The sequence below is a fragment of the Anas acuta genome, chromosome 1, assembly GCF_963932015.1.
Source record: "Anas acuta chromosome 1, bAnaAcu1.1, whole genome shotgun sequence".
Taxonomy (NCBI): domain Eukaryota; kingdom Metazoa; phylum Chordata; class Aves; order Anseriformes; family Anatidae; genus Anas; species Anas acuta.
The window spans coordinates 62,337,825-62,364,897 of NC_088979.1; the positions used below are offsets into that span (position 1 = coordinate 62,337,825).

A 27,073-nucleotide genomic window follows, 5' to 3' on the forward strand; every position below is an offset into this window, starting at 1 on the left:
GACCCCCGCCGCCGCGCCCCTCTCGATAGCCACACACGCACACAGAGCCAGGACTACATCTCCCATCAGGCAGCGCGCTTAAAGGCGCCGCAGCGGCTCCGCGGGGCTGCTGGCGCCCGGGGGCCTCGCCCCGCTGCCGCCGTGCGGGGTGCGGGGTGCGGGGCGCGGAGCCCGGCGGGGCGCGGTGCGGTAAGCGGGGGGCGCTGCTGGGGGGAGGGCTGCTGGGGGGGGGGCTGCTGGAAATGGCCAAATGCTGCGGTCCGGCTGCTGGAAATGGCCAAATTGCAGGGATTTGACCGAAATCGCGAAATATTCGTGCTTTACGCGCCGCCATCCGCGGGGTGGGCGCGCTCCAGCCCCTCATTGATCCCCCCCCTTTCTTAATTTTAAGTGTTTTAGCTCCTGCGTTCCTAAACCTTGCTCTATAGTCAACTCCAGGCACCTAAATATACGGGCTCGCCTTTCATTCATTGCAAGGGGACCGGCAAACCCCCCCCCACGGGCAGCGGGCAGGGGTTTGGGGCACCCCAAAACCCAGCAGCGCACCCCAAAAGCTGTGCTTGGCATCGTCCCGACACCTCGTACCCCTCCCTGCCGCCGCTGCTGCCATATGGGCACGGCGGGTCCGCTGCCAGCCTGCCACCGGGCAGCAGTGACCCCAGTGGTGACCCCAGCCCGGGGTTAAAGGGCGAAATTTGGGCTCACACAGGCTCCTTCGGTGACACACCGAAATATCCCATGGGTTGTGTGTGTTCAGGGTGCTGATCCAGGGTCTCAGGGGGTGTTTTATTGCGTGTAGCCTTGGGGTGGGTTTGTGCCAGGAAAATGTCCCTGGTCTTGCACCGGGATGCGGGGTAGCTCCTGGGAAAGGAACTTAGGAAAGATACCGATTTTGTTTTTAATATCAATCTCTTTTATAACGTAAGTCTATTTAAAATCACGAGGATCAATAATCAGTGCTCAAGCAGAGTGCCCCCGGGCCACGCAGCCTTTCAGGTCGAGGTCTCCCATCCAAGCTGGTAGCACCAAGCCCAGCAAGTTCTGGTTTTTCCCTGCAGGAACGCTTCTCTCACAACTACAGTGTGATCTCTATCAATTAAGGTTCTTTTTGTTGAGTTTTGTATAAATCCCAGAGTCATCCAGGTTGGAAGAGACCTCCAGGATCACCTGGTCCAACCTCTGAGCCGATACCACCAGTTCTGAGGCTCTATCCATAACAAGTGAATATGATACAAATTATGATACAAAAATGACAAGAGGTTACTGATATAAAGGAAGAAGGCCTTCTGGTGCTAGGTTGAAGTCCAACCTACGGCCTCATGATATTTTTAATGGCTTTTCCCTCCTCTAGGAAGCAGCACAGATGACTGCCGTGTGACATGACTAAGCCTTCCGTTTGATGTTCTTCAGACAAGGTCATCTCTAGAAAACAGAGGGAATAAAACCCGACAGTGACTTTGGGCTGTTGCTTGGTTTTGATAACTCTTGACCGCAGGAGACCATATGTGTTCTGTTAAAGGTCGTGGCACAGAAAGCAGCCTTTGGTTTGTTTTATAATTTGTTTGATCCAGTGACTCAATGTTATGATGTTTGATAACTGCTTGGTACTGTCTTGCAGCACGGTGTGTGCGCTGGGGATGCAGAAACCATGCAGCAGAAAGCCGTGAGCGGCTGTGGATGATCAGCTTCTCCCCAACAGCAGTAAAAAGCGAAGGATGAAGGTGACTGGGCTTACTCCCCTGTGGACGTTGCTTTCGCTGCTTTGTGGCCACCTGGCGAACGCTGCAGACCATGAGGATGTGGTAAAGCACGCGATAAAGCTGCACCGTGGGAAGGGAGCTGTTATCACCCAGCGAAAGCAGTGGGTGATGGAGAGCTGCAGGAAACTGTCCGGCCTTCTTCGCCAGAAGAACGTCGTTCTCAACAAACTGAAAAGTGCCATAAGGGCAGTTGAGAAGGATGCGGGGCTGTCAGACGAGGAGAAGCTTTTTCAGGTGCATACCTTCGAAATCTTCCAAAAGGAGCTAAATGAAAGTGAAAACTCCGTCTTTCAGGCAATCCATGGCCTCCAGAGAGCTCTACAGGGGGATTATAAAGACGTTGTAAATATGAAAGAAAGCAGTAGGCAGAGACTGGAAGCCTTGAGAGAAGCTGCAATTAAGGTTAGTGCCTTCTCCCTTTTGTTCCTCCCCCCACTGTGTTTGTTCCTAGAATATTATTTTAATTTTATTATGATACTGTTTCAATCTGTTCTAATGAAAAAAAGTGGATCTACATACAGCTGGGAGTTTTAAAGTGGATTTTGAATAAAGTTGTGAGTATGTGATTCTGGAATAAAGCTTAAAGCTTAGTGGCAGCCAATAGTTAGACCAAAACAAAGCCAAGCATACTCACACGTCAAATATGTCAGACGAGGAGGAAGACAAGAAGTGAGTCAGTGAACTTAACAGAGCTGCACTGTGTGAGTGACTGGCATTATGCGAGTGGAAATAAGGCAACAAATTGGCAAAATACTAAATGTTTTTTCCACTTCAGAAGAGAATTGCTCAACGAAAACCTGCAAATCAGGCAGAACGACTTCTTTACTTCCTGTACTCCCATAGATGTGGGTAAAATGGGCGTGCAGAGCATTGATGACAGGATTCTTTGACCTCGCTGGAGAATTCCTAGCTGAAGAAGTGCAGGTTTGAAAAATAACATCTCCAGGAAAGAGCTGGCTGAGGTAACTTTGCTGAGAAAAGCACAGATGAGTAACAGGAGAACAGAAGTACTTTGGGGAAAGTTTGGGTTCCCATGTTGGTGCAGAGCTGTTGGGGCTTGCACAGTCTGGCCCCAAACTTGGTAGTGCTCAGGGTGTCTACTGAGAGCCTACAAAGGAGAGAAAATGTTGCTGAGCTGACTCAGTAGTTAAATTGTTCATTTCCTAGCCTCTACCCCTCAACCACTGAAGAAAATCATTAAGAATTTTCTTTGTTTTCTTCAGGAAGAGGCTCTCCTTGTGGAAGGGAGCCAAGGAAGGGAAAAAAAAATGTAATTGGGCTATAGTGAGCAGGGAGCAGAGAATCTAGAAAGTGCATCTGCATGAGAGATGGGCAGACCTTAGCAGGTGATGATGGCAAGAGACTGCTGTGTGCCAGAAACGTGTGCCAGAAATGGTTGGGAAGAAAGGCTGATGGCAGTAGAAGGTAGGATGCAGGCTTGGGAGGCTGGAGTGGTCCCTGCAGTGGAAAAAAGGATGGATTATCAGAGGCTAGCTTCTGCAGGGGTGGGTTGTGTAGGCTATCAAGGTGCATGGTTGTCTAAACAATGTTTGTTGTTCTAACCTTGTAAGTTGCTTTATAATGTGAAATAAAGGTGGAGATGATGGGGAAATGAATGCCAAAGATTAATATTACACGGAATAAATTTTCTTGGACTCGTTCTCGCTTCAAAAGACATGCACTAGGTCTGGTTTTGTTCCACTTTGGTTTTATTGTCGTGATTATTTTCTCGGTGCACTCGTAAGACATCCTCTCCATTTTTTAAAGAGTGGTTGAATGGAAAGTACCAATTACTGCAGAGGATGCTGGACTCATACATTCACTTTATTTCTGTTTAGCTGAAGTATTTGAAAGTCTCTAATATCAGAATATGTGTGCGTGTGATGCATTTCATGCTGGGTCTGAGCAACAAAATCTTGTCTAGTTTACCTGCTTCAGATTTCTTGGGTGGAATTCAGATTTCCCTGATGGAAAAGATAAGTCTCAAGCACTGTAAAGAATTGAATTTGCTTTCTTCATCCAGTATTAAAGAGTAGGAACAGCAATGCTGCATTAACTAGTCTTGCCTTCATTTTGCTCACATTTCTAGGTATTCAAGTCTGCTGCTTAGTACAGAATCCTTACCCATATAACCTTGCTTAAAACATTGCTTAGTAAGTACTTTGTGATCAAATACCTCAAATCCCAGCCTGAGCTGCAGAACAGAGCTTGCACTGTGATGCACTTTTGCCCAGCATGTTGCAGGCTGTTGTGGCAAGCAAGAAAGTTTGTCCTGCTCGTGGACACCGCTCTTGGACCCACTGTACTGCTGTGGCACTGGGCAAAACAGAGGTGCCACTTTGTAGGCTACGAATGCTTCATCTTCATTAAGGGAACCAGGTTGTTTCAAAGCTCTTCTTGTAAATTTAGAGTTTGTCCCAGCTGCCAGAAAGGACTGATCAGCTCCCTTTCACCCCAAACCTCTTTCTATTTGGAGGGGAGGGACTAAACCTCATTACCTCCAGAACTGTTGACTGAGGAAAGAGCCCACAGCTCTCCCTGGGTGTGTTTTTAACATCTCTGAGACAATGTCTGCAAGCAGAGAACAACAGATAGGAAATGTTTTCCTTTCCTCCAGGCTGTAGGAGAGTGACTGCGACTCCTTCCTATGTGTTGCATAAGAAGCGAAGCAGTTGACATAGGTCCAAACACGCTAATAGCTCCATTTTTTCCCCAACTCCAGTTATTTTAGGCGCTGGGTAATTCTCAGCATGCCAGTGTAACTATGGTAATCCCAAATGCCAGCAGACGAGAGGCAGCGATTCTGTGGTTTTGTCACAACCTGGAGCATTCATCAGGCTGTCGGGATTTCAAAAAAACAAACAAAAAACCTCCAGGCTAAACACAGTTACAGGCTGTTCTGAACATACTGCTGTCTGGGCGTCAAGGAATCGATGGAGTTATAAGCATGTTCTCGGAGGTTTTCAGCAGAAAAATGTCCATCCACAAACGTGTGTGGAGGAGGGGACCCTCCTTATTCCAACACCAGTGTCTAGGATCAGTTTAGATGCCCAGGCTCTCTAAGATGCTTGTGTGGGGTAGGCAGACAAAGCCCAAAACTGGAGGGAAATAGATCTGTGTCTATCTGGCCTCCAGCTGAGTATGGCAGAGCATCAAACATTCAGGTCGAAACCTGTGTTTTCAGGCAATTCGGTCTGACCTAGAGGTCGCTTGCAGTTTTTGCCCAGACTGTTTCTCGTTTCCCTCGGTAATAATATTGGCTCTCTCAAAAACCAGATGTAGGGGCTGTCTGAGCCAAACCCTCACGGCATCCTGAACCTCCCTGAAAGGAAGAAGCCTGCTGTCCCACCTCCCCTCACTCATTCATGATTGTCCACGCTCAGTTAGTGCATCTTCAAGGGAATGCAGCCATGTAAGCTGAAGCATCATATATTTATCCCCCCCAAAATGCTGGGAAAGCTAACTTCATCCCAGCCAGACCCAGCACCTGATGGAAAATGCTTCCAGGGAAGCAGAAACAGGAACCTCAGCTAACTGCTGAGGGGTTTAGCTGCTCATCCATGCTCTTACCCAGCTTTTTTATTTTTATTTTTGTAGCAATTCTCAAAAATTACAGCAAGTGTGGAAATGATAAAACACGCTTCTTCCCATCTTGGTAAATCTGCTTGTAAAATTGCTTACAAAATTAAGATTCCTTATGTTTACCTTTCAGTTTGTTTGATGCTTGTAGCTGGTAAAGCAATGCTTTCAAGTTTATTACGCTTCCCTGCTAAAACATTGAGATTTAAATTTACATGGCTCTGAAATGTTTCCTAGAATTCCTCGGAGTAATTCCTCTCCTATTTTCTGTAACCTTGAGGCAGCTCTGCTGTTTAATGGATTAGAAAAGGGAATCAGTGTTTTGTTGTTTGTTTATTTTGCTTTGTTGTTTTCCTTGCCCCTTTCCTCCAATTGAGATTGGCACAAGAGAAAATAGTCTTCAAACACCAATACAATGTCTGTATTGCTTTTGCAATTCCCCCTGTAAGATGCTCTGTGTCAAAAGAAGCATACATTTATGTTAAATGTTTGGCTGCTCAAAGGCCTGGCCAGCACTTTATCTGTGTTGTAAAATTCAACAGGAGGAAATGGAGTATGTCGAACTCCTAGCAGCAGAAAAGCATCAGGTCGAAGCCCTTAAGAACATGCAGCATCAAAACAAAAGCCTGTCAATGCTCGATGAAATTCTTGAAGACGTCAGGAAGGCAGCTGACAGATTGGAGGAAGAAATAGAAGAGCACGCCTTTGATGACAACAAATCTGTAAGTGTTGTTTTGGATTGTCTTTTCATTCGTATGCATTTATTTTTAAGTTTTTGCTTTGCATTAAGTATTTGCATTGTATGGGTACTTCTCTTGTATTAGATAGCTTTTAGGATTTTAGTGACAACTTTAAAAAAAAAAAAAAACACCCTTTGGCTCTACATTTGTTTTTGCTTCCCTTTCAAGGGGAGAATGTAAGTAGCCGTAAAATAGTCGCTTTTTAGGAATGAGCAAACGGGGATCGTTATTTTCTTTGCTAATGATTTCTCTGCTTTAGTTTGAAACTGCTCCCTGCGGCTACCACTTTCAGTGATAAGTGTATTCCAGCTTACTGATACAGCTCATGAGAGTTACGACATATCCGTGATGGTGGTTTTTAGACTTTGCAGGACTCCATGACTGTGGTATTTAGACTTTGCAAGATACGGAGTTACGTGTAGTCTCCAGTTTTATTTTTCTCTTCCATTTTGTTGAGAAAGCTATAGGAGAACAAGAATCCTTGCAGTTAGTTTTCACAATCTGGGAAAAGATGTATTTTTCAAGGTAAGGATTTGAAATGTGTTTGTGGTGTTGCATTCTCCAGCTTCCCACTGTCTCTGCTTTTAGCACCATTTGCATCGTTCATTGTTTCTGTGTTGCAGGATGGACAGTGTCCCTCAGGTAAGGCTGTGTGTATTTGGAGCCGGGAGTTCATCACATTATCCCAGTGTCCCATTGCATTTTTCTCAGAAGCTGACTCTGAGTTGATCCTCCTTATAAGCATGGATTTAAATTTTTATTTGGCTTCTGCTCTTGAAAGGTTTTTGTTGATTTGCAGCTTGACTTCTAAGGCAAGCACAGTTTGTGAATTCTGCTGCGGAGGAAAAACAGCTGCTCTGCAGGAAAGGGCCAGGCCATTTTTGTAATTGTACTCTCCTGAGAGAAAGTAAAAGTAGCTTTTTGCCTACGCCAGACAGGTACAATTACACCTAGTGGTAATCCTACCTAGCAGGACCAAGGGAGGGTAGGGAAGATCTTGCTGGAGTGCCCTCTCCTGTTATGCTGGGGTATAACGGCACATTTCAAAGAGGCCAGGAATGGTACTTCATCTGCAATACCTGTTCATTGGCAAAAAATACCCAATGCATCCTTCTTGTCCAATGTATCTCTTTTGTTTTTCTTATATGTCGGTTCATGAAACAAAAGGAATAATGAAATTCACACTAGAGGACTATTTGCATCTCTATCTTTGTGAGAAGTATCTAGAATATTTTCTCTTAAGCTGGAATGCAAAAAAAAGTTCTAATACAATCATCAGTAATCTGATAAGGATGCAAAGGATTTTATTAAAGATACAATCAAATAGAGAAATGTAATAGAGACAAATAAAAAAAGAGAATATGAGCTAACCTATGTAATGAGAAAACATTTTTTTTTCCCAGGATTTTATTTCTTCAAACAACAATCCCTGAAAGGGTGTTTTACATAAAAGTGCACAAATACTGTTGTCTTCTATTATGTCTTCAGATGCTTAGTGTTTTTTAAAAGCACCTCTGAACCTGTGCCATCTACTCTCACTCTCTGAGCATAGTCTGTCTTTTGTCTGTTCCCTTTTCTTTAGTAAAAATAAAAATGCACCATAATATTCACACAGTACATGACTTCTAAATATATTAGAAGATATAAAGACACAGAAAAAATATTTTTTTCATAATCTTTTTCTTAATCTTAATATTCTCTCTCTATTCCTAATACCGTTTCTGAAATAGACCTCATCACTTTTAGATGATCTTTGATACATTTTTGCTTTTGATACAGAGAGGTTTGAGTAGATGCCAGATACACAAGCTACCAAGTACAAAGGAACATAGAGCAAACTCTGTATGAATTTAAAATTCCAGATCTTCAAAGTAGATGTCTCAGTGCTGATGTATTTCATAAGGTAATTCTATCTGCTGTACGTGATCACTGATGTCATAACTTTAAATTCCCAAGAAAACACTAGAGCAGATGTTGGCTTATTAGAGTTTTTGGTTTTAGGCAAAGTACTGCACTGAACAGTGAAATAACTCCTACGTGAAAATCAGTGTAAAGTATGTTTTAATTCATAGAGCCAGCATTCAACAGTATGCTCTGAGCTCTGTTTTGGTTTTCCTTGTAGTAGCATCAAGGGCGTCAGGAGTGAAGATGACAGAAAAACAGTAGGATTGGGAACCTATTGTGTATTCTGATTAGAAACAGTTCTTGTTTGCTGACTGTAGGGAAGCCTTTCTTTGTTCTGATGCTGTGAGAATAGTTTGCATGTACGTGGCACGCAGCTGCTCTTGCCTTTTCTCATCAGCTGAAAACATGAAAATGTGGTTTGGTCTCCTAGACTTGGCAATGGAGACTTCATTCTGGAATGCAAAATAGTCTGGTAAGTGGGGAGCTCAGGGAAGTGAAGGCAGAATAGATATAAAGAGGCAGGTTGCAGGCAAAAAGTGAGTAAAATGCAGCTTTTGTAATATATAAAAGGAAAATAGTTGTCGGTGTCTCATTCGGACACCTAAAAAAGCTGATGTTTGAATTAGATATACTTATAAATACTTATAAATATATACTTATATGTACTTCTATATATTTATAAATAATTTTGCAAACTTCAGAATATGTTTCAGATTCCTGAATTGGAATTTTGCATCTTTGAAACCCTGTCCTTATGTTTTTTTAAGTTGAACAACGTGGCTGCAGAGGCATTATTCCATTTGCAAGTTGGTCTGGAAAACCCCTCATTGTTTGAAATGAAAAGTAAATTACAGTGTTTTCAGTTACAGACATCCAGTTTTGATAATGAAGCTGAAAAGATTTCTCTAAGAAGAGACTAGTATTTTTAGTCACTGTCAACAAATGCTGGAGCAACTTCAAGAACAGCTAATAGTTTTTTTCCTTTTTACTATAAGCTTCCTAGACATGCAAGTGTCTTTTGTTTGCTTTTCTTTTTCTTTATTATTGTTTTCCTTCTTTTCCTTACAGGTAAGAGGTGTTAACTTTGAAGCGGTTTTAAGGGTGGAAGAAGACGAAGCCAACTCCAAAAGAAATGCTTCAAAAAGAGAAGTGGAGGATGACTTGGGTCTAAGTATGCTTATTGATTCCCAGAACAATCAGTATATCCTTACCAAGCCCAGAGATTCAACCATTCCTCGTGCTGATCATCATTTCATAAAGGTAATCCTTTTAGAGACACTCTTACCATTTGTTTTTATCAGACTTACTCCCCCCAGTTTGCATGCTGGAACTGCTTGATGGGGTTGAATACAGTTTCAGTGCTTTTCCCTCTAAAGCTACCCTAGCATTCATGATTTTCCCCTTCTGCTGGTGATCTGGACAATATGTTCCTAATCCCAACACAGTCTTCACAAGACTGATTGTGATACCATATGGATACTCTCTGTTTGTATTTGACATGACTTGTTGCACCTTTGTGGCAGCATTCTTTCTGCCTGGCTGCACAGGGGTGAAGCAAGCTACTGCTGTGCCTGGAAAGCCACTTGAGTGTTATCACTAGAGAGAATTTATCTATTCATGTCTTGTGGTAAGGAAAGGGAAGCTGAAAAATGCAGAGGCAGTTCTTATTATATTTGTGCTTCGTGAAGAATAACAGGATTGGGAAACTCTTTTTAAACAAAATGGATCTGTTTCACCATAGTGTTTTTTTCACCATTTTATGTAAAGCGTCTGTCCCCCACCACCACTCCAGAAGACCTCAGGAAACCGTTATGTTTCCTGTTATATATTTAAGATATTTAATGAGTTGATCAAAAGTCCCCAAGGCACTAATTACTTAAGGTTAGTACCTCAAGTGTTTCATCTACAAAACTGTAGTGCTTATACCTATGACAGTGTGTTTGGGTTAGTTTACTGAAGTTGTGTTTTGTTTTCACAGGCAGTATTCTGCATTTAATTTTACAGTGTCATTTCTCCTTTGAAGGATCATAAGTCTTTAATTTCACCACAAAATTGTGTATCCTTTATGTTAACATACTTTTAAATTGTATACATTAGGATATTGTGACGATAGGAATGTTGTCTTTGCCATGTGGCTGGCTGTGCACAACAATAGGATTGCCAACCATGTTTGGGTATATCATCTGTGGCGTACTCTTAGGACCGTCAGGATTGAATAGCATCAAGGTAAGTGTGTAAGCTGCTTTTTGACTGATATCATTTACTGATGTGTTTAATAATATCTTAAAAAATGGTATATCCAGCTGCAAACGTATTAGAAAATAAAATAAAATCACCAAGCGTGGACTTTTTTTTTTTCTCCTATGTAATGAAGGTACAAAAGAATTGTTGAAAATGAAAGCTAAAGGCTTATTTGTTTGGTTTATATATTGTTTGGTTTTGTTTTGCTTGTTTGCTTTTAATCATAAAGCAAAGCATTTGGGAGCCAAGTCATTTAAGCGATATCAGATACTCAGAAACTTGCAAAAAGTCAGTGTTAACGTGTAAGAAGTGTTTAAAACAAGTAGTTTCCTGAGTAGCATAGCTTGGCTTCCTAGAGAGTTATTTTGCATCTCTGTAGCTCTTTCATCCCTCCTAGTAACCCTGGTTCTTTTCCCTGCCTGCATTCCTGAATTCTCTTGAAGCCTTTCAGCTCCGTCACGTGTAGGCTGATTACTAGCTCAGTGAGAACCAGCGGGCTGTGTTTGGCCAGAAGCTGCACGTTTTGATTAGTGTTCTGGTGTGCATTAACAGATTGTTTGGCCAGCAGGCAAAACAGAGCAAGTGTTAAGGTTGGATGTTAATGTCAGGTTAAGTCAAACGTGTCTGTTACGTGAATACCCACATAGCTGCTTGGAAATTGCTACCTTTGCAACCTCTGCTCTGACGTGGGCTTTTGTGGAAATTGATCATTGTGCTCAAAAGTAAAGGGAGTAGAAATTGTAGGATTTTTCTCAGTCTCGTATTAGAAAGGAAGGCTAAAAAATACACTTTCAAAATTGTATTTTTCTAAAACTGAGATTAAATAATAACCTTTGTGTAGTACATAACTGTTGGGTTGAGAAGGTCTGGACCACTTGACCACTTGATTAAGGAACAAGTTTGTGTGGCTGGCATTAGAAAGATTCAGCAGTGTATTTTCAGAGACTTATTCTGAGGAAAATGATGTGATCAGAACAGAGCTGAGGGAGATTTCTTTAGGAAGGTTTCTTCCTGAGCTGCCTGTTTCTTATGGAGCTGTGATTAAGCAGTACTCCTCTGTATAATGTTCATATTGACTGGATCTCTAGTGTGTATTCTCTCTTTTTGTTCTGCATTTCATAAAAACGTGGAATGTAGTGGATGAGTTGGAGGCAGGCAAATTGTGATCTTGGGGAAAGATAGTTTCCATCTCCACTTCTCTGTGATTGATGGTAGACCCTGTCCTCTTTTGCTCTGGACTATAAATGCATAGAAAAAAAGTGTTTTTACTGTTCTGAGAAGGAAGCACTTTTCTTGCTGTTGCATCCTTCTCTCTGAGGTAGGAAGGCAGGCAATTATACTTGTCTGAGAGATGGATGTATGGAGTCTATAGGATGGAGAGTAAAACAGCAGCTACAGTACATTGGAATAATTCTACCAGAAGACCCACAAAGTAACTAGCCAGAAGTAACTGCTGGAACAGAAGCCTTGAGGGTTTAATAGCTTATGTATGAAGCAACCTACTCAATTTCATCAAGCAAGCAAGCTTCCCTAGCTCAAAGCACCTGTGCTTTTTGGGTGACCAGCCCTACCCAACCTAACTGTCCAGTAATAGCTAGATGGTGTTCTGAATCCTAAAGATGCAGAGGGAACTCCTGATGTCATATGACCAGCAGGTGAACTGCCTATGGAAACATAAACTGTTTATTTTGTGAGTATACTTACATTTTGCTTTATGAGTAGACTGATATGCACTAACATTTATTTTATCTTTTTGAAAGTCTATTGTACAGGTGGAGACACTGGGAGAGTTTGGTGTATTCTTCACTCTATTTCTAGTTGGTCTGGAATTTTCTCCTGAAAGATTAAGAAAGGTATTTCTGTATAATACTTCTATATTGCAGAATTTAATTGTTAATGTTCAAGTTACTCCTTCTATTTCAGATTTTTACACGTTCTCTGTAATATACTATTGTAACATTGTACAATTTTGAAAAGACAAACATGGTGTTTTTGTCTTTAACTCTCTGGGAAGAATAGAATGCATTATTTATTCAGCATCTCCAACAAACTTTGCTATTCCTCTTCATTTTAGTAAAACAGTTTGATTGCTAGAAAAATCTCACACAATTTATTTCAATCCATCTCTGCTTTATTTTAACATGCAGTAACATGCAGTTGCTGTTATGGAATGTCCAGTGATGTTTGCCAGTCCTGTAATAAAAAAAAAAATAAAATCAGTTTGTTAAGTACTGCATTCTGAATTGATGTTACATGCTGTACTGGCTAATAAAATGATTCTGCGAGTATGTTAGCACAATCTGGAATAATACATGCTGTGGCCATCGGGATTCAGCAAAAAGGTACAAGTTTCTTTTGGTCTTAATTAAAAAAAAAATCTCATAAAAACAAGCTAGAATTTTAATAGTGGAAAATACTGCTGCAAAATATGTGAAGGCTCTATCTATTTAAAGAGTTTCATTGTATGATTTGTTCCTAAACTGATGGCTGTGAGTTCATCAGACTATAAAAGCTTTAACTGAAATGTGTTAAAGTTTATGAGCATTCAGCCACTCTGCTATTTTTAGTTCACCTAAAGTCAAAGATAAAAGTCAGTAAGTCAGAGGTTCCTAAATCTTAGCATGCAGACTGTTACTGGTGTGCAAGCAAATTCACAATCGTGTGTTGGACTAGCATGGAGTGGGCTGCTGGTATTTATGACGGTCTTAACTGTGCCTTTTTTTTTTGCCTTGGAGTCGTACCAAATAACTGGTCTTCCATTTGATTTTAATGTAGTTCAACCCACAGTGGGCCTTTGACCCTTAACTTGTTGGTCTGTGAGCTATGGGAATTTACGTAATGAGCTTTCATGAGGTAATAAGTGTTCTGGCACAGAATATTATCTACTAGGCATAATACCTTCAGAGTTTCAGGATGTGTATGATGAGAGCTGGTTATGTCAGTGGCCCAGCACTGCAGCCCCTAATCATGCACCTTTAATGGCTTATTTGCACTGAAGAATCATTCTCATGTATCAGACTTAATTACAAGAACTTGTTTTCTTCCCAAGGTATGGAAGATATCTTTGCAAGGACCCTGCTACATGACCGTTCTGATGATTGCCTTTGGTTTGTTATGGGGACACTTGCTCCAAATCAGACCCACACAAAGCGTCTTCATTTCCACTTGTTTGTCTTTATCGAGCACGCCACTGGTGTCAAGATTTCTTGCAGGTACTGTTCGAGGAGATAAAGAGGGTAAGTATGATTTAAATGCTTAATGTATTAAATCAATGTATGACTTAAATATTTATGCATCTACAACGAAATTTCATTGAAATGGAATAAGTAATATTGTAAGAGAAACAAAAGACATCACTTTACTGGAGTTCTGGAATTCTTGTGCTGTTTAAGAGGCTACTTCATTAGACCATTACTACCAGTCTGTCACTGGGGCAGAAAGGCTGACTTAAGTAATTCACATCCTTTTCCTGCAAACTAAGACCAGCTCAGGTAGTCTTGCAAAGACAGCAGCTCTTCAAATAAATACTTTCAAGTGCCAGGTTACTGACTTCTCCAAAGGCTCCTAAATGTTTCCACTCAACCGTTTTGCCAACCTGTTCTTCCCCTTAAACCTCTCTCATATATACAGTGTTAAGGTGTTGTTTTTTGTTTTTTTTTCCCTCTCTCTAGAATATTCTTACTACAATGCATAAATTCAAAGTGTATGTTTTATGTATGCTGGCTCTTATTACATTATATATGCCTGTTATTTTGAAGACTATAAGTTTCAGTAAATGTGTAACTTTTGCTTAACTGCAAAGCAAAGTCAAGCTTCATATGAGTATTTCCTTTATATTATTGATATATATTTTGATTTAGCTACTGGGGGGCGGAGAGAAGCAAAAGAAAACCAGAATACTTTGACCTCACCCTCTGGAGTGTTATGCATAGCTTTCATTTGATTAAGACATTTCTAGATTTCTGCAAGCGTTCATATATTCTGATAAATGTTTCCATGACTGCTTTGTTGGTGTGCAGGAGATATTGACTACAGCAGCGTACTACTTGGCATGTTGGTGATGCAGGATGTGCAGCTTGGTTTATTTATAGCTGTTATGCCTACACTTATTCAAGCAGGAGTGAGCACACACTCCAGGTAAAAAAAAATAAATTAATCTCTTCCCCTCCCCCTTCCAATTTAGTATATAGATCGCAAATATGAACATGAGGGCACTACCTTTAATGTCAGCTCTATGAAAAATAGGGCTTTGTTCTCCAAGTTCCCTTTACTATTTCTATTTGTCATGTTGTACGTGGATATTCTTTCTGTTCTAGCTGCCTTCGTCCTGTCCACTCTTAAACTAAAATTTGTAGTGAAAAATTCAGTACTGTTGAAAATAAGTGAATTTCTTCAGACTTAACTTTATTACCTTAATTTACTAAGATTTTTTTTGTCAAAGGCAGAGGGATAGAATTATTGATTCTGATGGTTTACTGTGAAAATTAATCAATAAAAATCTTTTTGAACCAGCATGAGAGTAAATTCTGTGCTATAAAAGAGATTGACAGGAATTCAGCAGATTTAGTATTCACGTTGTTTGCTAATATATTGAAATATCTTACTGTAGCTACTCAACTTTGAACATCCATGGAATTAGATCTTTTCACTTAAGGGGAACTCATTTAGAGGCAAGAGAGCAGTTGAAAGAAATGTTCTGTTTGTTCTTCTCTTCCAGCATTTTCAAGGAAATCCTGAGAATACTGATACTGATTGGCCAAATTCTCTTTTCTCTGGCTGCTGTTTTTCTTATATGTCTTGTTATAAAGACTTATCTCATAGGACCGTATTATCGCAAGTTGCATGCAGAAAGCAAAGGGAATAAAGAAATCCTCATTCTAGGAATATCTGCATTCATCTTCCTCATGCTAACGGTAATCTTTTACATTAATAAAACTTTTCGATACGTGTTGTAGGTACCACAAAAGCCATCACACCTACTGTTATTGCATATCCACATAGCTCTGTAGTTAATTATTTCATTTTAAAATGTTTTAAAACCCAAATGAACAGATGATTCATGCATCACAGTACAGATGAGTAGTAGCAGACATATCTTGAATCTCAATAGACTGAACTTCTGCGGGTAACTTTTTATACAGCCACTGTAAGGATCATGATTGCAGTTTTAATTTTGGGATACTTCATGCATTTCAAAATAATTTAGGATGGGTTTTGAGATGCTGGTAACATCTGACTGACACTTGCTGACTGGATTCGTTTCAATGGCAAATTCTGGACAGTTTTTATTATAAAATTAGCTTACGTTTTTTTCTGTGGGAGATAAACAGCTGGAGATGAAGTTGAGAAAGCAGGGAAATGCCCTAAGGTTCCTCTGCCTGAACTAAAATGTGTAGGATTCCTATGCATAAAGTGGGATGTACTAGAAAACAGAGTAAAACTTCAGAAGTCATGCCACAATTCTCCAGGATATGATCCACGTTCATAGGTTTTGATATCTTTTCTGGGTTTGCTTTGTTTGGCTCTCAGTCTTCCTTCCATTGGTTTCTATCTCACGTTTCATCCATCTGACAAGCTCTTCAGTTGGAGAACAGACTGTGATGGCTATTCATAATGTCATGGGTTTGAAACTCTCTTATCCTGGTTATGCAGATTTTTGTGTCCCCTTTAAGAAATTCTGAGAAAAAATGTCCAAAAAAAAACCCAAACTTCCTGTGTGTGGAACCTTTTTTTTGCTAGGTGTGTTTGCTTAATTATTATGGGGTCTTCTCCAGGAAAACAGTTGAGAAAGAAGTCAGTGAGAACATACCTTCACAATTTATTGATTTCTATTCTGTAGGCTAAAAATACCATCCCTCTAAACAGCTGTTCATATTCCAAACGCTGGTGATAGTTAATAAAAAAGGAAACAAAACTATTTTCTCCTTTTTACGTTCAAAGAGGCAGACATAACATCTGTACAACAACTTGAATAAAAACAAAACCCCACGTAAGTCACGTTAGATGCTGTGGTATATAGAAAAAAATCTTACTTTCATGAAAGAATGGCTTGCATGGACTGATTTTATTGAATTGGGCACATTGTGCCCAAATCCACATCAAATGTAAAAGGAGTTTGTGTACATGACTTCACATAATGCGTATGTATACAAACCTAAGGGAGAATATGTTTGAGTGGATTGGATGCATAATGCAAAAATGGGATGCTTGTTCAGCACGGGAAGCGTTTGTAAAGAAGCAAGTATTTTGTGTACTTTTAAGTGAAAGCAGCTTTCCTTTTAAACTTGATAAATAATGCATCAAAAGGAACAGTACAAAAGATGCTACACAAAACTTTGGTAAACCAGTTCAGAGGCTTTATGCTCACTGACACAGACATATTTATTATAGTAATACTACAAGCTGTGGCTTGAGCACAAAGACTTAAAAATAAATATAATAACAATAGAAAAATGGTGGTATAAGAGCATGGAAAAGGGGGAGGTGGTAATCTAATTTGAAAAAGTTACATGAATTTGGAAAGGGTAAACTAAGGTTTTTGGGTGCCAGGTAGAAAAACAGTTAAACTGGAATAATGCCTGCAAAGATCTTTCTCCTTTGAGAAGCAAGCCTAAACATTGACAGAATTTGTACAATTATCTGCACACGTGGAATTTTCCATGCTTGTTTAATTCTAAATAGCTTTTACATTTTTAAAGGGAGGAATAAGAGAGTGAGAAAGATTTCGGTAGCCTTTACCAAAAATAACTCCGCAGCTTCATTTAGAGAAATTGAGGGATGTTTTTAAAGAAAATATTTTAATTCTCTGTCTAGTGTGTGAATTATTTTGCAGGCCACATCCTTTCCAATGCATGACAAAGCAGGTAGGAATGATACTGCGTTTCTGCTTCATGCACAGTTACTTGCTATGTGCTCTTGTACTGTCTAGATTTCTGGGCTTCACCTAAGTTTATCCTTTATTGGGGTTCAAGTCTAACACTAGCATATGTATTGAACACACATTATATAAACTTATTTATTATTTTATTTATTTCCTGTGCTTGAAAATCTCCTTTGACTATGACAAGAATTGCAGTTTCTCTACCAAAAAGGGCAAATTCGGTGCCTCAGTATGGGAAAACGAGAGGGAATATACAGCAAAAGAGGTTCTTGCACTGCAGTGTAAGTGATTTCAGTGTAAGGGTTATCCTGTCAGTAGAGGAACTTTCTGTATGGAAATGACTTTTGAACATTTCTTTGTTTAGAGCATTTCTGATCTGCTTGGCTCACTTGGGTAACATTGCGGCTCATTGAATCTGAAACTGGATCTTAAATATGTCTCTGCTTTATAAACTAACTTAGAGTAAAAGAGATGTAATAAATCTAAAACATAAGCTATTTTACCAAGTTTTGGAGATGCTTCTTTCTGCTTCCCTATGTTCTGAGAAGTAACTAAAATTCCCTTTTTCCCTCAACAAGTTGGGCAGACTGGTGGGTCAGGGAGTTGTCAAGTGCCAATCCTACACAAGTCTAGCTGAATTTTGACGTGCAGTTGTACATCTTTAAGTCTTCTTATCATCGGTAACAAGGGTCCAGTAGATAACTATTAAACTTTAAACTGATTTTCAATCTTTGGTTTATGCAGACACTGTTCTTTGTGGATTTTTTTTTTTTTTTTTAAGACTAGGAAACTGTTTTTTTCAATTACAACATAAAAAATGAATCCAGCTTCTGGTTTATACATGGTCAGATAGCCAAGCTGGTGCTTTTTTAAGTTAAGACACTTATTATGGTGGCTGAAGAACGTGCCGTATGTCAGCCTGAGTGTTGATGAGTGTCGCGTTGCCTTTTCATATTCTATATGTACAGAAATATTACAAGAACATTTGTCTTAAACACTCCACTGATAATGAATTGCTGTATTAGATATCTGCAGGACAACAGTGGTCAGTTTTGTCATATTTTAACATGAAGTTGTGGAAATTTATTAAGCAATTGAAAAAAACAAGACCTAGTAAGGAGGACAGCAGTTACACGTTTATAGGACTGTGCATACACTTGGGGAGATGTGGCTTCCAGTTTGACTGCCCTGAACTCTGGTGATAGCAGCAAGAGGAGAGAAATTGCCAGTTATCTTTACATATCAAAAAGATGGAAGGAGAAAAAGTTATGTCATTGCAGCATTTTTTATAAGAAAATGTACGTACTTTTCCCTGCAGTCAACTAGGAAAGTCATTCCTGGTTTGCTGGAGTACTTTTCAGTGGCTCATAACCTGCTTTTGAACTCTCTTCTGTCAATTAAAGGGAGAAGATTAAGGAAGAACTGTAATCTCATATTCAAATTAATTATTTCATAAAATACAGTCGAGATGGAATTTTAAAAGGCTCTCTAAAAATATTTTAGTTCCCATTAATGCTTTGCTTCTTTAAATGCAAGCTTAGGATCCACGTCTTTACTCTTGGGCAGGTTTAAGTTATTAATCCCCAAATATTAATACCTTTATTTTGGTCAGGGATTTCTTTAGTCTTACTGGCTCACCCTATTCATTAAGCTTCTATGCTGATTAAAAAGTAGCAATAAGACACACGTTATTAGTGAACATAGGCAAAACAGCTGCTCAACAAGTGGTTGAAATTCAACTGGAACATGGTATAGCAGCAATGTTTCTCTCTTTATTTATTGCTATGGTAGAACACTTGAACATAAAAATCCTATATTCTAGTGAGTGCAAAACAATCCTCTCTGAATTAAGAGTAAAATGCAACCCTTGAATGCAAATGAAAACTAAATTGTACAAGGGAAAAAAAAGGTGCAAATTAACAAAAGTTTTCATTTAGCTTTGACTGGCAAAGCTTACTGTAATGTAGGAGTCAAGAAAAGGACAGAGCACAGCCCAGGAAACAGTAGTTGTTAGAGCCCTGCTCAATAAAGGAAAATGTTAAAAATGGGGCAAACAGAGAGGGAATACTAAATGCAAAACACATTCTGAGTTTTGCCTATATAATACATTTCGTTGAGAAGCCCTTCCTGCCAGTAAAACAAACACTCTTCATTGCATCTATCTGCACACGTTATTTATGATAACCCCTGAAGCTACAGAGTAAGTTGGGGAAATGTGTCTGCTTATTGATAATATTGGACAACCAGAAACCAGGATGGGAATAGTAAAAGCAGTCTTGGTATAAATCTGAAGAACAGACTGGAGGAAGTTGAATGAGGTTAAGAAAGTACCCTGATTTGGGGGTTTTTCCTTGTCCTCTCATCCACTTCTCTTTTTTTTTGAGTAATGATTTAATATATATGTGTGTATATATATACGTGTGTACATGTTTATATATGTAGTAGACCTGAGGTTGTATAGTACCTGGAGAACAGACAAATAGCAAAATCTGCATTTTTATCTACCAGGTCCTTGAACTCCTACTTAGCTTGCTCTAGAGTAAAGACATAGATCTCGGCTTTTATGCTGTGGGAGCAAACCTAAACAGACATAGGTTTTACTCTAGTTATGTTTTATGCCTTCTGAACAAGCATGTAGTTTATTTATTTCACCCTGATAATGCTTCTTACTTGCCTAGTGATTCTGATAACAGCACAATATCATACAGTTCCAATAGAAGAGCTGGTAAATCCCTTCTGAAATGGTAACTTCACCATGCGCATATGAATGCTTAATATATCAGGTATAAATGTTTTGACCTGAAGCTCTGTTATAGCAGGTAATACTTAACTGTTGGTGGTTTATATCTGAATTGTAGAAATAATTCCAGTTTTATTTAAAGAGGCTGTATTGGATCATGGTCATACTCTCAAGCTTGTGACTTCCCAAAATGTTTCCTTTGTTACTCTTCCTTTTTTTTTTTTTTTTTTGCCCCCTGGTGATTTTAAATCCTTTGTGTACATTTCCTTCTTCCCTCCTGCTATTTCAGATTGTTAGGAAGAGCACTGCGCATCTTTGAGACTGAACTGAAATTCCTTTTGTTTTAAGATAGGAGTGTATCCAGACTGGCAGATTTTTCACAGTAGCTGGCCCAGATTATTTTGTTGGTTTTGCCAGATTAGCAACTATTTGCATAAGTTGACAGACCCAATTTGTTTTCTTAAATATCTTGCAATAAGTGAAGGACTATCATCACAAATGGAATTACGTGATGATCATTTAGACATTAATACTTAAAACTAAACCCCAGTCTTTTGCATATTTAGGCAGCATTTTATACCTTGCTTGGAGACTCGTTTATCGTGTCTTCCCTTCTCCTCCATTAATTTCAAGTCACTTGAGTTTTAGCTTCATACTTCAGTGTAACACCATTAAAGACATGATCAATGTTGTCCATAAATGCACCGTGGTGTATTGTTACTTAAACTAAATTGCTATGGAAATAAGTCTTCAGTTAAAATGTCCTATTAATATTAATAGCATTGTCCTTTCTAAGTGAGGTGACCGTCTGCAGCAGTATGGTTTTAAAGGCATTTTATTTATACCTTTGAGAAGTGCTGCTTGCTTTTCTCATGTTACAAGCATTGCCTGAAGCAATTTCTTGGTTTGTAGTTCATTCTCTTTAAGTGTTTCATCTCTCCCTTCTAGCACCATGTTCAGATAATAAAAAAAAGAACGAAGAGCAGTCTGAATCCTTTCAAGTAGATGCTTCATTCCAGCAGTTTACTTCACTTGCTTAAATCCATCCCTACTCAGTAAAACACACAAACACATTTAGGTCCAATTTACAGTCATAAAATGTAAATTATGTCTGGGACTGTTTTTGCTAAATTGAGACTATTCTCCCAAATTATAAGCTTTGATTTTTTTTTTCCCCTTGTTTGACGGTTGGGAAACATGAAGTTCCTATGGCTTATTTTCGTAGCCTCATTGTATTATGCAAGCCTGTCTCCCAAGCTGTTAGTCTCTCTCATTTTGGTGAAATCAGATGCTATCCATAAGTGAGACACAAAGCATTATGATGTAGCTTAAGAAATTTGTTTTTGTGGGGAAGGAAGTAACAACATGGAGGGGAAACATCATGGTTTTGTCAGTCTCTTCTACAAACATAATACTGCAGAAAACTGAAATAAGCTAAATTATATTTGATGTTGAGTTTGTGTAAGGTTATATTAATTTATTACATCCAGTGCAATGTATAGCTTTGTAATTTCTCTATGAAATGGTAAAGAAGGTCACTCTGGGCAAGAGAACGGTAATAGATTTTCCTGTTATTCCTTGACAGATCACAGAGCTGCTGGATGTCTCGATGGAGCTGGGATGCTTCTTAGCTGGAGCTCTGATCTCTTCTCAGGGTCATATGGTCACTGAGGAGATTATGTCCTGTATTGAACCAATACGAGACTTTCTTGCCATCATTTTCTTTGCATCCATAGGTAATTTCTGACAAAGCTTACTAAAAGTAGTGCTAACCTACAAATGTGGGGGAGTAAAAATAAATAAACTAGTGTATACAAATTGAACGAGATAGATTTTATGTTTTCAGTATACTAAAATGTTAACTGATGACACCATTGGTTTGACTTTGCTATTTTTTGAATGCAGTATTAATTTTCATAAGGAATTTCCATGTTGTACTCTCAATTTTTGTTTTAATGTCAGGTTTTTGTTCTCAATTCTGAATTTCTCTGGGCTCTTTAAAGCACGTAACTAAAAATTTTAAGGGAAGAAGGGCCTTATGTTTGCTGTTTTTCTTTTTTAGAAAATGTTCTTCTGTCTTTGCAGTGGATATACTTGTAATTTATACCAAAAGTTTTATTACCATTTTGAGTCAGTGAATAGATTAAACTTCACGTCCTTGAGGCTTGGTTTTCTCTGTAAGCAGAATATGGTAATGGAAGCAGATCCTTTTTATAGCTCTTGGTTCCTTAGTTAGGAAGATGTAATCTGTGTGTGCTCAATGCAGGAAGAATTGAACAAGAAATATCTCAGACTACCCGCTGACTGAAATGCAATATTGATGCCTAAGACCAGGGAGAAATTCATTAAGGTTGTTATCCAGAGCATGCTAATTCCGAGAATATTTATATAAATTGGTTGCTAGCTTCATTTTGAAGTGTTAGATTCCTTAGCAGTCCATATACCTCCTCTGAAGGAAACTGAAACACATTTCTGCAGTGCTTAGGTACACTGAATGAGGAGACAGGCCTACTGGACTATACAGGAGATGCATATCCGATTTTGGGAGCATTGCAATATCTAAAAGAAGAAGGACTGAGTGGGGCACACAAATCTAACCTACTTCAACCAATGCAAATTGAGAGATTCTTGGATTTTATTTCGAAGACAGCCCATGTTTTTGCTTCTTTTTTTCCTCTTCTTTGTTTTTTTATCTCCATATATTTATTGAGATAATAATGAAGCCCTACCATCATCAGAATTTGTATGCCTTTCCTTATATACTGCTTTATGCCCATTCTATCATAACAGAAACCAAGTGTTTCTTGGCAGTTTTCAAAATAAAAAAGTTATACTCGCCAGTTTTGATTTTGTTTTACCCTGCCCATGATAGTAACTTGTGCTGATCAGCCAGATTACTTAGCAGTAGGAATGTCTATTTGAAGAACTTGGTTTTGTTTTAATAAAATGGCGAACTATGATAAAACAGATAAGGTTGACAAGCAGACAAGGTTGGATGAGTAATTGCTAAATGCTCACAGATAAGTTTTTTACATATTTTGGTAAAGAAAGTGATGGAAATGGTGGTGTTACCAGGTTTATAAAGCAAGACAAGTAATCATAAGCCAGAAGTGGATTTTGCAAAGAACTGAACACAAAACTGTCCTACGCTCCTGTGACCTCATAAATTATGAATAGTGATGAGACGGATGGACAGGGCATGACCTCAGTTGACATAATAGGCAGCACTCCACGTAGTGTAACTTACACTCTAAGAAAATTATTTTTGTAGTACTGTCACAAATCTCAAAAATTACTTTTCTGACTGTTCTTAATGTAATTGTAAGGCTTGTTCATAACAGGGTGCTTGCTACACACAGCAACAGTAGAGACATCTGAGATCCCGAGATGGGGTGATACACCATTGTAGCAATATAATTTCTATTCCTTTTAGAATAAAGGACTTGGTTGGAATTGGGGGGCTGACTTTATTGAAGAGTGAATGTAAATACATTGTTTGGAGAAGTTAGTCCCTCTTTTGTTTGTCCTAAATGCCTACTTGTGTTCTAACTACAAAAACCATCCTGGGGCTTGAAGGCTGAGCTGCACAGTACCTGTTCACGTACTGTCTGTGACAGTGTACATTCATTTATGCCTCTGTGTGTTGCTTCCAATTTTCTGACTCTCTTCGTGTTACCTGTTGAGGTTAGGAAGTTGCTGTTACTCTCTGTCCTCACCAATATTTTTTGAGGGAACATCTGAACCAGTCTCTTCTTAGAGTCACATTTGGAGAACTTTGAGTACCTGCTACTCAGATCCTTCCCTTTCCACCTCGGCCTCATTTGATTTTTCTTTTGATTGCTTTTCAGGAAGATGGGAGGAATCTTTGCACAGCCTGTTTATTTTTTAAGGCTCCAATTTCCTGGGTTTTCTCAGACCACGAGATGCGTGGAATTTGGGCATCAGCAACTCTATCTGCCAGTGGTGAGGAGGCATCTTGCTTCTAGTGAGTGACTAGGTCGTGTGTTCTCAGTGTGCTGTACAGACGTACTCACTTGCAAGGCTCCATGTTTTTCTTCTGGGTAAATCTTGTGGCTGGCATTGGGGCCTTAAATGCAAGATGCTGAAAAACTTCATCTTCTTCTTCTGAAGAGAGGTGATGCTGACAGTGTTGGATTTGAGAGAACTGAAAGGAAGATCCCAAGACTGGAGCTGATTAGGTGACATTAATCACCTTCTCATCCATCCAGCCCTACTGCTTTGTTGTCCTGCATGGGACAGAATGAAACTTGGATGTTTCAAGCTTTCAGAACTGATAGTAGACTGGAGATGGCTTTCCCTTTTGTTGCAGAAAAATGAAGGAGAACGTTGTTTTTTCTGTTCTGCTATTGTCTTTTTGATCTTAGGTTCAGTAAGATACAGGGCTCTTAGGTCCATTAAGATACGGCATCCCAATGCATCACTAAAGTTATTTTTCTGATTGACTGTCCCATCTTGAGGATGTGTCAGAGTTATTCCCACTGGCTGAGATTTGACCACCAGAGTTTTCTTTTCTTTCATCATGTCTGCTGTCAAGGATCTCTAAGATTCCTCTTCTTGATGCTGGATTTTCCAGGACACAGTGATGACTGTAGTTGGATCTTCACATGCTGTTTAGCAGGCACATAGCAGAGAAGTCTGTGGTAGTTTGTGCCTCAGCTCTTTTGAATATGGTAATAATCTCCACGTCAGGAAGCAGTCCAAATGAACTTCAGACTGCTCCAGAAGTGAAAAGGTTGATCCACCAGTAGTGAGGAGAGCCCCAGGCTATACTTACAGCCTCCCTTTGAAGCCTACAGTTCCAGATATGCTGGTTGGCCCTCTTGTCAGACACGACGTTGTTACAGGCTGTGTTTCTCTAGCTGCTTTTCATGTACACCTCTGAGACCAGCCTAGAGGTGAGCAAGCAACGTGCACATGATAAACACTAAAAAGAGAGAAGCTACTTGCCTGTCCATGTCCACAAAACATTTAGATTTCTTTTTTTTTTTTTTTTTTTGGTGTGATGTTCATCTCTTGTTCTGCCATCTCTCTCCTTATTCTGATAATCTTCTGCATTTGCATTTCCACAGTTAAAAGGAACTTAAGAAGTAAAATGCAGTGTGCATGCTGACTGGGTACTACTTGTATACAAATCTCTGAGCTTACGGTTTTTGAAGTACATTTTCATACACAATGGAATGTGCACATAGACAAAACATCTTGAAGTTGCTCTAAGTAAATTCTCCTGTGCATTTAGGAAGGCAGCAACTCTTGGTTCTCTACATTTCTTCTGGCTCTGCAGTGCTACAGGGCAGGGAAAATTCATGGAAACCAGTCTTGCATTAGAATAAGAAGTTAGAGCATTGATTTACTGACCTCGTGCTTCAGAAAGCTAAACTCTTGCCCTTCAACAAAAACAGTTAGGTTGGAGAATTGCCAATTGTTATGGATTTATCAGGAACATCTCCACTAGTTTGGTTTCTCTTTTAAGAGATTTTGTGGAAAAGGAATGGACTTCCAAAGATTCTTGCCTGCACAAGTCCCTCATATCCTAGGGGAAAAAATAGACTTAGCTGTGAGTAAGATTCCTCCTCAGTGACTACAGGACATCTCCAACAAATATTTGTTTTTCTTGTCTGTTTAATAATAGCCGGATTTAGTTTTAAGCTGCTGTGCTCTTGACAGTTCATTATCGTGCTTCATGTAATAACCAAATCATTTTGCTGATGCTACAGCAAGGTTTGACCTTTTACTGATCATACAGATAAGATTAATGAAAATATGTGTGTGGTCACTGGGAATAAAATTCAGGTGTCTCAACATGAGACATAAGTTTCTCAAGCAAGACCACCTTGATATATTCCTTTTCAAAAAAAAAAAAAAAAAAAAAAGCAAAAACAATCAAGACCAACAGAAACCCTAAAATCCTAAAATCATCGAAATGCGGCTTTAAGTCATTCTTTAGCTGGGGTAGACCATACTCAGGGGTTTTATGGCTTTTCCTGATTCCAGTCCAAGAGAGTTTTCTTGTTCAGGTGACTTTCAGTGATTGCATGCGAGGGTCACGGGGTCAAAACAATTACGTTTTCTGTTGCATTTGTAATTTATGTGTAACATGTTCCATCCTCAGTAATAGTCCATTACCGTTTCATACAAGAATGCTAAATGGCTAGCAAAGTATATCTTGGAGTCACCGTGCAGAACAATGGAATTATTTTCCTGCGGTATTTTTAAAGCTTTAATGAAAGAAGTGTGTTTCAGTTCAGGTTCTGGACTGTTGACTGGTGTGGAAAAGACAAAACATAAACAAAAGTGCTAATGCATCTGTCATATACAATTTAACTCAATTTGGAATATTGTTGGAGATAAACCCCTCCAAAAATGTCTAGGTTTGCCAGGAAATACTTAAGTGATTAAGTAGGTAGTGTTGGTAGGTGTGTTGGGGATTTTTGGTTGGTTGGTTTTGAAAATACAGTCTTGCACTTAAATCTGTGATGAACTCTGAAAATTATCATAATAAAATATTGGCATTAAACTTTGAAATATTTCTTCCCAGGGATTTCTAGCATAACAAACTGAATATTGCTATCTATTAAATAGATCTTAGTTGCACTCAGTAAATTAAAATATAGCAAAGCAGTGGTAAAAAATAAATAAATAAAAAAAAATGTTAAAACTGAATCATTGTAAATACTTCTTGTGAAACGTTACTGTCCGGTGGATTTCTTTCAGCAATGAACTGTATGTGCTCTAAATAAGTTAGAAACAGAACATGCCACAGTATAGCACATAACTTTAAGGAAAAAAAACAAAACAAAACACACAACACTAAAACTCCTAGTTCTTGTAAATGAAATCTAACTCCATACTTCTTTGTAGATGCAATAAAATCTGAATAGTTTAAAGGACAAATATATTATTTCAGCATTTGGAAACTTTACATGTTTTCGTTGTCTGTTCCAATAAATACAAGATTTTTATATTCAGCCTTAGCTTACATGTGAGTATGAATGCTTGACTAAAGTTGTTGATTTTAAAAGATGCACTAAGATAATACCAATGTTTTTCCTTCTAGGACTTCATGTTTTCCCCACATTTGTCATATATGAACTCACAGTCTTACTCTTCCTTACGTTGTCTGTGGTCATAATGAAGGTATTTTTTATTATTATTTTTTTTAATCTTTTAACAGTGTGAATAATCTTAGTGCTGCATGCCATAATGAACA

At 39.0% G+C, this 27,073-nt stretch overlaps 1 protein-coding gene across 2 annotated transcripts in view; it reads left to right on the plus strand.

Moving 5' to 3' along the window:
- Positions 1-32: 32 nt before the first annotated feature.
- The window catches only part of TMCO3 (transmembrane and coiled-coil domains 3), a 30,696-nt gene continuing 3,655 nt past the window's right edge, over positions 33-27,073 (plus strand). Inside the window, exons 1-11 of one of the 2 annotated variants that reach the window (XM_068678997.1) lie at positions 35-189; positions 1,619-2,162; positions 5,882-6,061; positions 9,053-9,244; positions 10,082-10,210; positions 11,986-12,078; positions 13,275-13,461; positions 14,245-14,362; positions 14,943-15,138; positions 21,431-21,581; positions 26,921-27,000. In XM_068678997.1, the coding sequence (XP_068535098.1) occupies positions 1,716-2,162; positions 5,882-6,061; positions 9,053-9,244; positions 10,082-10,210; positions 11,986-12,078; positions 13,275-13,461; positions 14,245-14,362; positions 14,943-15,138; positions 21,431-21,581; positions 26,921-27,000 (1,773 nt within the window). In that variant the 5' untranslated portion in view covers positions 35-189; positions 1,619-1,715. Of the gene's footprint in view, positions 190-1,618; positions 2,163-5,881; positions 6,062-9,052; positions 9,245-10,081; positions 10,211-11,985; positions 12,079-13,274; positions 13,462-14,244; positions 14,363-14,942; positions 15,139-21,430; positions 21,582-26,920; positions 27,001-27,073 lie in introns of both variants that reach the window. The other variant, XM_068679005.1, reaches the window with a different exon arrangement.